This window comes from Ochotona princeps, chromosome 1 (assembly GCF_030435755.1).
Source record: "Ochotona princeps isolate mOchPri1 chromosome 1, mOchPri1.hap1, whole genome shotgun sequence".
Classification (NCBI taxonomy): domain Eukaryota; kingdom Metazoa; phylum Chordata; class Mammalia; order Lagomorpha; family Ochotonidae; genus Ochotona; species Ochotona princeps.
The window spans coordinates 13296751-13309401 of record NC_080832.1 but is presented as its reverse complement, the minus strand read 5'-3'; the positions used below and the strand labels follow the sequence as shown (position 1 = coordinate 13309401).

The 12651-nt window shown below is 43.6% G+C and overlaps 1 protein-coding gene across 2 annotated transcripts in view; it reads left to right on the top strand.

The window, feature by feature from the left end:
- Window positions 1–12651, top strand: part of ESR1 (estrogen receptor 1) — a 358224-nt gene that overhangs the window by 121798 nt on the left and 223775 nt on the right. Inside the window, exons 1-2 of one of the 2 annotated variants that reach the window (XM_058664156.1) lie at window positions 3243–3362; window positions 5335–5856. In XM_058664156.1, the coding sequence (XP_058520139.1) occupies window positions 5411–5856 (446 nt within the window). In that variant the 5' untranslated portion in view covers window positions 3243–3362; window positions 5335–5410. Of the gene's footprint in view, window positions 1–3242; window positions 3363–5334; window positions 5857–12651 lie in introns of those variants that run through there. The other variant, XM_004598354.2, reaches the window with a different exon arrangement.

The following is a 12651-nucleotide window of genomic DNA, read 5'->3' as shown; positions in this document are numbered from 1 at the left end:
TTCTATCAAGCAAGTGAATTAAATCTGAATCATTCGTTGATTCATAATAATGATTAGCCATTCTTCCTGACAACCAAAAATTCAAAAGCTCTTCATCAAGTCCTGGGTAAGAAGCTGGGAAGTAGCATCTGAGGTTTGCAAGATTAAGGGTTTTTACTTGGTTCATGGTGCATGAATCATGACACTCTTCTCTGAGAGGCAGTGAGGAAGAAAAAGCGATCTAGAAATATGTTTATGACATTGATTCCACTCAGTGTCTCATTAGTGTGTAGCCTTGCAGGCTTAGGTAACATTTGAAAACATTAAACTCCTGTCATACTTAAAATGTCCATGAATAGAATGATAGCACAAGTCTGTGACCATGAGGGTCCCCATTCCAGGGAAAAGGGCTTGAATTACAGGAGAGCCTGGTACCCTAGTGCCAGGTAAAGCCACATACCCAGTCCTGGTTGTGCCAGTGGTTGCAAATGGGCATATGTCTTTCCATCTGTGAGATATCCCAGTGGTCAGTTACATCTGTGGTAACAGAAATCAGAACCATGGTGACATGAAGGATTTAGGCATTCACCAGGATATGCATCCGGGCATCTTCTCGGGGTGATAGAAATGCTGCTTATGTTGTTTGGGCTGTTTGCTGCATCTTTACACACTCACCTGTGTCCTTCAGATACATACATTCTGTCATATGCAGATTTCATCTCCAGAACAAAATCCAAGGTCAGGTGAAAATCGTGTAGAAGCTCATATAAAAGAAACCTTTAAAGCAAATGACTAAAACATCTGAAAATGAGTGGGAACTTGCAATGATTAGTTTTCTGTGTTGGTGAGAAACAGATGGTGTCAAATAAATGCTCAAAACTAACTCCTCAATAGAACATTTATAATTAATATCATGATCACTTTGAACATGCCTAACCTACTTCTCACAGGGAAGAACCCATTTCTAGTAAGCTAAGCTATTACAGAGATATTTCCACATTTATTTTCTTTTGTGTTTCTGTTGTAGGAATAATGTTTTTGTAAATGTAAAAAGCTTTTAATGGAGCTAGAGAAGAAGCTATGTTTGGTCATAGTATTATCTGGTTACGAACTAAAAATTCAGAACTCTCTTGTGAATCATGCTGCCAAGAATTGCAAGCGTAAGCCTCGAGATTGTACCGATTTGAATTTTGACTTCATGGCCTTAGTCAGTATGAAGATACAAGATAATCTTCTAGCAAAAACAGTTTTGAAAAATCCTAGAATATCACATGGAAATCAAGGTTTTAGAGATGGTTGTTCAGACCGGTGTGATATTATTTTATTCTTAACTGTATGGATTAATGGGTGAGATAAAATTTGATGACTTAACATGGGCAGACACAGTTTGAGGCACCCGGAATTATAAAAAAAAAATAATTTATCCAGAACTTGTCCTGAAGGAATTTCTGAGCGGAATGGAGGGATAATATGCAAATACTTCCAATTCAAGGAAGAACGTGATAAATAAATGAAAACTGCCATGGGATTTCAGAGGAGAGGACACAGTTCAATTAGGGAATGGAGGAGGGTATTATGGGAAGGGAAGCACTTGGTCTGGGCTTTTAAAAGGGTTTCCTTGCCCAAAGGTCCAGGACAATGAGGATCCTGGGTAGATGAGAGATGTGTTGAGTTGTTGGAGCACAGACAACATGCCAGGGAGGGCAGGTGAGAAAGGGGGGTTACAGGCAGAGCGGGTAGCGGTCGGACTCCCAGAGCAACTGTGGAGCTGGAAGATAAAGAACCAGAAAGATCTACAGGCAGTGGGCTCTAGGGAGAAGAGACAGGAGATGGGAGGAGGCAGAGAGGTTCCCCACCAGGCAGGGTGCTTTCCTATCCTTTCTGTCACCAAGACTGAGATGGGCTTGCCAAGAAGGGTGTGACAGAAAATGCCAGGGTGGACGTGGTCAGGGACATCTCAGCTTCACTGTGATTGTACTTTCCTGAATAACCTCGCTGAGTCCTTGTAGCTTCTTGTCCTGGATTCAACATTAACGGTCAGATTCCCTTTCCTTCCCCCTTTTTTCCCTCTCTTCTTTCTGTTCCCATTTTCCTTATTTGTATACTCATTTAATTTCAGCCAGCCTAGTGCATAGTGGCCGTGGTTGACCTACAGGGGGTAGTGTAGTAGTGTTTACTTACTCACGTTCAATGTTTGTTATCATTGCTGAAACTGGAGGGAGCACTACTGTGCCCCAACACGGTGATATTTTGCATTTTTCAAAGCTTGTATATATATTTGCATTGTGACATATTAGCATTTATAATATCTTTCTGGGTACTGAATTCAACAGGCACTTATAAATCCCTTGGTAACTGTACAGGGTCCCAGAGCCAGAGACTAGCACTCCTGGCATTGTGATTAGAGTCATTTAATACCACAGATGGTGACTAAGGTCTGGCCACTATGGCTCCACTAAGCATCATGTATCCTGGGACCCTGGGTGCACTAGGAACACCTCATGGTCTCTGCTATCACTGTGGTCAACAGAAAAGTTGAGGAGCAGGTGGAATCCTGTGGGCATGACTGGGAACCAAGAGACTTCTCCCCATATGCATGGCCAGTTCAACTTGAAAGCTTAAAAATCAGTTTAAAACAAAAGTACCCACCTTTGTTTGATCTCTGTACCCTAGGTGTTTAATAATACTTTCTCATATGGATACATAAAGCAGTCAATGTGGTATTTGTGGAGAGATTTGTGGATTTGGTTAACGAAGTAGAGGATTGTTATGTTTCAGCCCAGAATGCCAAGGCATTTATTCCCAAGCCCGATTTCCTGGTGCAGTGGCGGGGAATGGCCATGGTGTGTCTGTGCTGACACTGGGAACTGGGGCCAGAAAGGCTTTAGTTGTTAGATTATTTAGGAAAAGCCACCCATGTCACATTTTGTAAACCTGATATCCATGCACTTTTGACTAGCATTCTATTTTAGCTTTAAGCCCATGATTTATAGCCAACCTGTTTTCCCTCTTGCCGGGGGTGGCAGTGAAAAATAGGGGACATGCTCCAGGCTCCCCAGGTAGGGAGCACAGGGGCTGACTTCCGTCTTCTGGGTGAAGCTGACTGAGCTGTTATCCCTTCATTCCTTGCTGCCATTCATCCAGTTCCGTGCAGCAGCCCAGCTGCCGCGTCTGCCGGGAGGGGCTGCCAAGTGCCCTGCCTACTGGCTGCTTCCCGACTCCCTGCCATTCCACACACAAACACTTCCACACACGCTCTGCCTCGCTCACACACTGAGCCACTCACACGTGCGGGCACACTCCTGCCATCCTCCTCACGCTCCGGCCCTTGACTTCTACAAGCCCATGGAACATTTCTGGAAAGACGTTCTTGGTCCAGCAGGGTAATGTTGTTTTGATTTCTCTCTCTCTGTAGCTTGAGCGTTTTGAGAAAGCAACTTACCTTCCTGCCTGGGGTCTGTATCCCAGCCGGGAGATGAGGACTGCTGTCTTCCGGGGTGGGGGGGTTGATGTGTGTCTCCTTTTTCTCTCAGGACGTGTAGGCTTCGTTGTGTCATTTGTGTATAATTTGGCAGGTTCAGAATTTTTAAGAGCCCCATGAAGTGCTCTCGCATGTGTTTTAAAGAGGCGTTTGAAAATGGAAAGTGTGATTTTACAAAAAGTAAATCATCTGCAAGAAAAATGCTTTAAAAACTGACCATAAAGAGAAATATCTGTGATCCATCTAATCTGTTTTTAACCCTCTCTTTGGTTATAATCTATGGTTTCTAATGCCTACGTCAGTCTCGGCTTCATAGTAAACCAGCTACCTTTGCACATTATTCAAAAAAGGTCTGTTTGGGTAAGAACTAAAAAAAAATGTCTGCTTATGTTTATAAAATATTTTTTAAAAGTTAGGATTAGCAATAACAACCTTGGCATTTATAGATCAACATCTGGCCAGGTACTCTGTTGGGTGTCGTGGTTGTCTATTAGCAAGGCAAGTTGATTGAAAAGTAAAAAATAAGATTTCAGATGTATGATATACTTATCTTGTCTCATTAAAAGGTGTGTGTGTGTGTGTGTGTGTGTGCGCGCATGCACAAATGAGAGTGAATGCTTATAAATACTTACCTTTTACTCCATTTCAAAACTTTCTTTTCCATCCAATATTTTAGCGTAAGTGAACTGAAAAGGGCCGGTTGTAGGATTCAAGAACAGAAATACATTTTAAAATTTGGTGGTGAGATCAGCAGGGGGATATAATTGCCAGAGCTTTGCTTAATGACCTGAGGGGATGTTCTGTTGCGAAAAGGTCACATTTCATGTTCAGTTTTTCAAAGTTTTGGCTGGCTAACCTGCGGTAGGCATTAATACCCGTGTGTGCCTAACCAAAGTTTTTTTTTTCTTCTTCTTTTCTGAATCATTCATAGGAGGGTTTCTAATGGGAGAAAATAAAATGTTGCTGCCCAACCATAGGCAAATTTTGTGTGTGTGTGTGTGTGTGTGTGTGTGTGTGTGTAGGGGGGTCGCAGAAGAGGGTGTTGGAAAGTACATGTTGCAGATGGGGAAACAGTTCTAGCCACTGTCTGCTGGGTGTAAAATGGGGTGCCTCTGATTCCCCAGTGCACCCTCCCCCTCCCCAGCCCCAGATGCCTCCTACCAGTTCCTGAGGCTGCTAAATATAGCTGTCTGTGGCTGGCTGCATATGCACCCCCCTCCAATCCTATCTGCATATCTCAGTTACACAGGAGTCCTCCCCAGGGTCATCCTATGTACACAGGACATCTCTCTAGCCAACGAGGAGCGTGAATCAAGCAGAAGGGGAGCCAAACAGAGATAGGTTGGAGTCTGGCAAGGGGCACATAAGGCAGCGCTTTGGAACGCGCCCTCCCCAGGCTTAGTCCTTAGTGTTTGTTTTAAACCAGGTCTTCGCTGGGCCACCTTTAGGAGCTCGCTCTGCGCTCTCCCCCGCCTGTGGTGGAATATCAGCCTTCAACAGGCAGCGACCACAAGTAAAGTAAAGTTCAGGGAAGCTACTCTTTGGGACCGCTCCAAAATAAGTTGCGCCTAGAGTGATGTTTAAAACAATGTTGGTGCGAGGCAACTGTCCCTGGACAGCTTCCAGAAGCTTTGTAATGCATATGAGCTCGGAGGAAGAGTACTTAAAAGTTGGAGACCTAGGAGCCCACGAGTTGGCGGAGTCTGTGCTCCCTCACACCGGGGCTGCACTCGCTCGTCCCTGGAAGCCCCAGGTCCACCCGACCCGCCGACCCGCCGGCTCCGGAGCCAGGACCAGGGCTGGAAAAGCGCTCTAGGCAGGATCTGCGCTGTGCTGCCTCTAACTGCGGACTCTGCTTTCTTTTTTTTTCCCAGGTGGTCCTTCCTTTGCTGAGCCCCCTGCCGCACTGGGAGAAGGCTCTTGCCTTGCCCAGGGCCACTGATCTTCATCATGACACTCCACACCAAAGCTTCTGGAATGACCCTGCTGCACCAGATTCAAGGGAATGAGCTGGAGCCCCTGAACCGCCCGCAGCTCAAGATGCCCCTGGAGCGGCCACTGGGTGAGGTGTACGTGGATAGCGGGAAGCCCTCGGTGTACAACTATCCTGAGGGCGCTGCGTACGACTTCAACACCGCGGCCGCTGCCGCCAGCACCCAGGTCTACGGCCAGTCTGGCCTACCCTACGGCCCGGGCTCGGAGGCTGCTTTTGGCGCCAACGGCCTGGGGGGCTTCCCTCAGCTCAACAGCGTGTCACCCAGTTCCTTGATGCTGCTACCGCCACCGCCGCAGCTCTCGCCCTTCCTGCACCCCCACGGCCAGCAGGTGCCCTATTACCTGGAGAATGAGCCGAGCGGCTTCGGCATGCGGGAGACCGGTCCTCCGGCGTTCTACAGGTACTCGCGCCGCCGCCACGCGTGCCGTCAGGGTGTCAGCCGCGCGCGGGGCGGGAGGGGGCCTGCGAGCGGGCGGGCGGGCGTGCTGACCAGGGGGCCGAGCCTCGCGCAGCTCGCTGGAGGCCACCAGCCCCGGAGCTGTTCACCTCAGAGGAGCCCCGGCCAGTGCGGGACTGTGGGAGCCACTGGGTGCGCGACCCAAGGGCGTGCGCCGCGCAGCCAGGCGGTGATTCGCGGAGCCCGCGATCTTGCCATGGGCAACTAAAGGGGGGATGTAATCACCACCACCACCATCATCGTCATCATCATCCTAGCTGTCTGCCCTCCTAGGAATGCTGAGGATCCAAAAGCTCTCACGCGTTCTTACTAAGCAGTCTTTGGCAAAGCTAGCAACGCAGCTTTTTGTTTGTTTGTTTTGTTTTTGCTGGGGATGGGGTGATGTTGGGGAACACCACAAGCACCCCGACAAGAGGTGCTTTGAGGGACTCAAGTCCAGCTTTGGCGTGGGAAGCTACAGGTGTTGGGGGTTAAAGCAACTCCACCTGGAGAGTTTTGTTGCTCTTTCCTATTTACAGCCTGATTTTGTTCTGGCAACATTTCTTTTTCTCTAGAATCCGGGGGGGGGGGTGAGAAATGTGCAGGCTGAGGTGCAGAAGCCAATTTCCACAGCCCCCTCTGGCCTCCCCCTTCCTGTTCTCCCTCCATGCCACCCTGGCTCCGGACTTCTGGGGTAGAACTGAGGGGCTCAGCAGGGCTATCGCCGAGGGTAATGGGTCCCCACAACTTGCTGCTCTGCCACGGAGTCCTGCAAACTCATCTCTGTCTTACAGACAGCTCCTGTGGAACGCCTGCCTCCTGCCAGTTTCAAACCTGCCTTATCAGGGCACCAGTGGTTGCTCATAATCTGCTGCCTGCCTGTGGTCTGCTGGGCAGAGCATGCACCAGGTGCTCATGGTGGAGGAGCCCTGGTCCAAGACACAGGACAGCACTTGGTCAACTCACTGGCAGGTCTTTGGTGTCCTTGTTTTTATTTTCTCCTGAAAGGGGCCGACAGAGTGTGTCTTTCTGGGAAACACCTGCCAGAGAGGAGGCTGGGGCTCCCAGGCCAGGGTTTTGGAGGCTTCAAGGCCCACGTCTACCAGGCAGGCGGTGACTTCGGTTCTTCCCCGCCATGCACCAGCTTCTACCCCGTTTCCTGCTCTGATCCAGATGCCAGCGCAAGCTGCGGGCACCCTTCGCTCGAGTGTTGTGTTTCCAGAGATATTTATAGCAGAGGAAATAGGACTAAGGTGCAGGTTCACCCCAGAGGGCACCGGAGGATTCTTGGAATCCAAACATAGCATCTTTGGTCTGCTTAGAGTATTCTGGAACATTTCCTAGGCAGTTTTAGGGTGCCATCACTTAAAACACAGTGGACAAAACTTGAAAAAGTTGACCTATTTCAAATTAATTTCTCGTAATTCAAGGTTAAAATAGAAAGAGAATTTCTTCTGCCTACTTTTTTTTTTTAAATTCTAAATGAAAGAACAAAACATTGCAATTAAGTTTAATTCACACAGCGTTTTAAACTGCTTGCTCTGAGGGAAGGCACTGGTGGGGTGTGAATTCCATCACTTTATGGTGGACTCTAGAAACTAGTTCTTTTCCATTTTAATTTTCAGTTCTTTCACTGCAAATTAGTGCCACTAGATTTCAATGGGCACTAATGAGAAGACTCCTTGCAGACTGTTTACTGCCTTGCTAATAATTACAAAGTGAATGTGGTCAAATAAAGAGGGGATCGCGTATTGTTCAAAACTGTTCATCAGCCCAGTGGTGAATAGTATCAGTATCATATACCCTAGCTTAAACTTTTCAGATGACGTCACGTTGAAGTACTTTTAGAATAATAGTACTACTACTACTACTATTACTACTACTACTAATAATAATAATAATAAGAAAAGGCCAAGGGACTTTTGAAAATAAAGAATTTGTGCCGGGGGATTCTGTGAGGAAATTCAGTCTTGGAATGGTTTTTCCTCCGGGATTTATTCCCCATAACTTCTTTGCCTGGTTCGGATTCCTGCTACAATTACTTAGGGAGGAAAAAGTTTCTATAAAAGTGATTCAAAGGATCGGATGTTATTACTCTTCTCCCTCTCATTTTTCCTCCTCGAAAGTAACTCTGTAGAATGAAAGAAATCAGTCATTTTTGGAGGTTTTAATTTTCTTAAAAAGTTACTAAAAGTTTTGGGGTTGTTTTCAATCTGTGTGTCTTGAAACAGAGGATCACAAAATCAATTTAGTTCACCTGCAACTTATTTTTTTTCCTTAAAAGACAAAGTGAAAAAGAATATTGCAGCAAATATCAGAGTGTGTTATCCTTAGAGGAGTTTTATTTAAATTTAATTATGTGCATGTGTGCTTGGGTGTGCTTGCTGATTTTGATATAGAATATCTCTCTTTGGGTTGAGGTTAAAGAAGTTTGAAAGATGCTGGCCTAAGATGTGATGTTCAGAAGAAAACAAACAACAAAAAATGCAGGCCTGGAGTGGTTATTCTGTATATACAAACAAGATAGCCATTTTGATACTCTACATTTTTCTATTACAAATTAATCTGGTGCTTTTAGGTCAGTTAGACTTAGCTGTAAGAGTTTCTGATTTTTCCTTTTCCTCTTGTAGATCGACATTTTTCATGAGACTTTTCATGCACCGAGAATTTATGTGGAGTGTGTGTTGTTTAGCCTCAGGGTGCTGGGATGAGCCCTGTAAGGACCGTCATCTCTAACAAAAAAAAAGATTAAATGGCTCTGGGCATAAAGTCGTGTGAGAAAGATTGTTCCGTATACCGACAAATTATTATGAAGGAGTCATAAATTTGTTACGAAGCAAGCAACCAGTGGTTTACAAGATGTGTCTTCTCTCAAATTTCATAAGGTGACTGGGATTCATGTTTTCCTGGCGTTCACTTTTGCAGATCAAAGAATTTAGGAGTTAAAGTAAAACTAAGATGAAATAATTATAGTTCCTTTTTTAAAAAAAGAAATCCAAATTAGGTATTTGATGCTGTATGTCTATTTTAGCTTTATTACTCAGTATCTTACAGGTTAATCACCCCCCTCCTCCAAAATGCTTGACAAGTGCACAACACCTCTGCATCTACGCCAGAGCTCTGGTCATTTGTTTCCAAGATAACTAGTTTGCCTACTGATGGCCACTTAACATCGTGAGTCAGTTGTGAACAGGACATAGAGAAATCCGAGATGCTCATTATCAAGTTTCCATAATACTTTCCCTGCACCTGGGTGATATTTCAGCCCCCTTTCTTTCTGTTCTTACTTTTTTCCTTCATGTTAATTGTCCTTGTCACCTGACACTCTGCGCTGGGCTGAGAATAGTCCCTGAAGCCACATATTGCCTGTGCATTTTCCGAGGAAAACGGAATCACATTTTCAATCTCCATTTCATTTTCACCTCCTCCATGTGGCTTGTGCCCGTTCGGTGGAGAGCCCCTGGAGGATAATTGCCACTTATTCTAATCTTTCTCCACTCAGTTAATTTGGATCCCTGGCTATGGCTGCCTGTAATTTACTTTTGTGAATATATTTGGGTTATGACGATCATCATTTGGGAAAAATCTGGGTTGAAGGTTTTGGTTTCTTAGACTTTTGAGGATAAAAATGAGGGAACTCACATTAGGAAAAACTATAAAAAATGTCAAACTTCTCATGAAGGATGAGAAAATGGTATTTTTGTCAAGTGAGATTATAACTGTGAAAGAAGTGCATAAACTATACAGTATTAACTATTCAGAAATTATTTTAGCCACATAATAATATGTGTCTTAGTGCATTTGTAATCTAAAATGTGGGGAAGCACAAAAGTTTTAGTGTGTAGACAGGAAGGTGTTAGTATGAAATCTTTTTCTGTGGAAGTCAGATTTAGATAAGATTTTTTTTGTCATCTACAGCATTATTTTGTATTGCCTGGGTTATCATAGATAATACTTATTTTATGGATACATTTGTAAAATGTCAAAAGCCAGATCATATGAAAACAATTTTACATAAATACAGACATACTAATTAAATTTCTGTAAAACCCATAAACATCACAATGTTAATATAGCTAGCTCCTGTCTGTGATTTTAGCATTAATTTTAATATGACTTGCGAGGAGTCCCATCGAGAGAGCGGTATGCTAACTCCGTTCTTTTCTTTTCCAGGATACTTTGAAAGGATAGGAGCAAAATGTCTCAGTTGAATTCCAAGTTTCAGGTTGCCTGTTTGAGAAAACAAAACATGCAGAGGCTACACTTGTTTAGAACCCAAATGCATCCTCCTGAGAAAGGTGCTATGTAAATCCACAAACTGTTCCTCCCTGACCCTCCCCCCCCCCCCAAAAAAAAAAGAGAGAAACAAAACGCAGATATATAGAAAGGCAAACCAAGCAAAGTGAAAGTGTAAGGGGTTTCACAGGCAGGAGGCAATTCATCAAAGTCACCAGCTTTTTTATTTTATATTTAAAACTCTGTTGGTGATTGGGTAGATAATGTCATCAAGAAAGCAAAGCCTTCCATCAACTGCTTCTTACTCCATCGCTGCAACATTGTCTTGCTGTCCTGGGCAAGCCGCGGGCTGAGTGGGCTGGAGGTAGGGCGGCACTTCTAGCCAACACTTTGATCCCAGGATGGAAGACACCAGGAGCCCTGGGTTCTGTACCTCAGAGAACAGTGTTAGGAGTTGTGATCACAGTTCTGTAGAATTCCATAGTGTTCTAAATTTTGTTTACATTTTCAGGTCCGATTTTAAAAATACAAAAGCTAGGAAGGGATCTTTTTGGTTCTGAATGACAAAATTTTATATTGCTTAGTAAGATAATTTAAAGGAACTTAACTAAATTTAAAAAAAAGTGGGTTATGGCAGCTGCTAGTGAGTTGGAAGGTCGTGATGATGATAATGATACAAATGGCAAAGATGATGATGATGTCATGAAGGGTTGGTCTCCATTTTGGTAGGGAATATTTCACCTATTCTATAGCCTGGGGATGTTTATCTTCTACAGAAATCAAATCCTTCACATATTCTTGTGTTTTATTTTGTCTGGTTATAATGTAATATTCTGAAAATTTCAACGTTTGTATTATCAGTAATATCACAGGGTTATGATTGCTATACAGGAAATTAAAAACCAAACAAGTCTGGATATTCTTTGCTTTTCCTCTTAACTTTGTGGAAGGACAAATTGTGTCATTAATTGCTGCCATAACATCTTCTACTTTAATAGAAATGCATCGCTTTTAATTAAGTTGACTTCTTTGTTGTGTCATATTCTGCTTTCTGAAGTTCCTGTGCATTGTAGTTCACTTTAGTGAAGTTACTAACATTGAAGTCTAGACATTCCTAAGTGAGCCCTGGTTAAGTGCGCGGAGGGGGTTCATTCTGAAAGGTCCCCAGATGTCATCAGCCCTGTGAGGAATGAGGAACCCTGCTTCTCACCTGCAGCTTGGAAGCTGAACGACTGTCTAGCCCCAGCAGCCTGGCTCCTGGGTCTCTGTCCTTCCTGTTCTGTTTGATTAGACAGTCTGCTTGTTCCCACACAGTGGTTTCACCAGCTCACGCCAGTGTTCTTGGACCCTGGACTCCTTTATAGATGGGATTTCTTCTAAGGCCCTGAACATTTGAGAGAATTTTCCTTTTTTAACTTCTTGCAACAAAATGATGATAGAAGCCATCACTTTGACCAGTATACTTCCTCTTTCCTCTGCAAATGTTTTTTGAGTGAATAGTTTTCTTTTTTCCGTTGATGCCTGGACCTCCCTTTAAACTCTTCTTTTTCTTAGTGTTCCATCTGTATTCTAACATTTTTCTTTTTATGATTTATTTTCTTGTTAATCTGTTTTATCTGTTTTTAATAACATTTGGAAAAAGGTTCAGCAGAATTCTTGCTAACCATAGGAAAGCAGATGGCATGAGCATGACATTGATGAGATTAAACGTTTCAAAAGTAGTTTCGGTTCCCTTAACTGTAAGGATAGAAACTCAAAATCCGAGAAGGAATGTCCACTGACTGGATTGCTTTGATAGTTCACTCATTTGGCTGGTTTTATTCCAAACTAAGTAGTTCACAGAGGGGCATAGATCACATGAAATATGTTTCTGCATTCTCAGGAGTTCATATCATAATGTTGCATAGAACAGTTGGAAAATCTTACAGGGTAAACTGCTGTCACTAACATTTGCTTAGAATGGTAGAGTTGAGAATAATCAAAGTGCTACCTTACCTATTGTCTGCTAGTGGATCATGTTTCAGAGTTCTACATTCTTATGGACTTGAAAGAGGTATTTATGGCAACCGTGATTTCCCATTCAGTGAACAAATTTGCTCCCCCCCTTTTTTTAGCAGTCAGGTGTACATCCACAGCTACTTACGTCATGAAGGTATTTTAAATGGTGATTTTTGGGGCAAGTTTTCAGAATGCCATGTCACATTGTCTGAAACAATTGATTTCATGGGATTTTTGTGGTGACTTTGATTTTTACTTTTTTTGAGAGGCCTGATAAATTTATCTTGGTGCAGAAATATTGGAATGTATGCACAGTTTTTCATCATATGTAGTTTCTGTCAACTTTTTGAATCATTTGCATTATCTAATTTCTGCTGGAATATTGCAATTCAGAGAACAAGGATATGCTTTTGGATTTAAGAAACAACTTAGTTGCACTGAGAGCTTACTATTAGGGTCATTATTAATTATGAGAAAAAATAACGTGTGACCCCTTAGGAAATCTCTGGAGTCCCTGGTCACTGG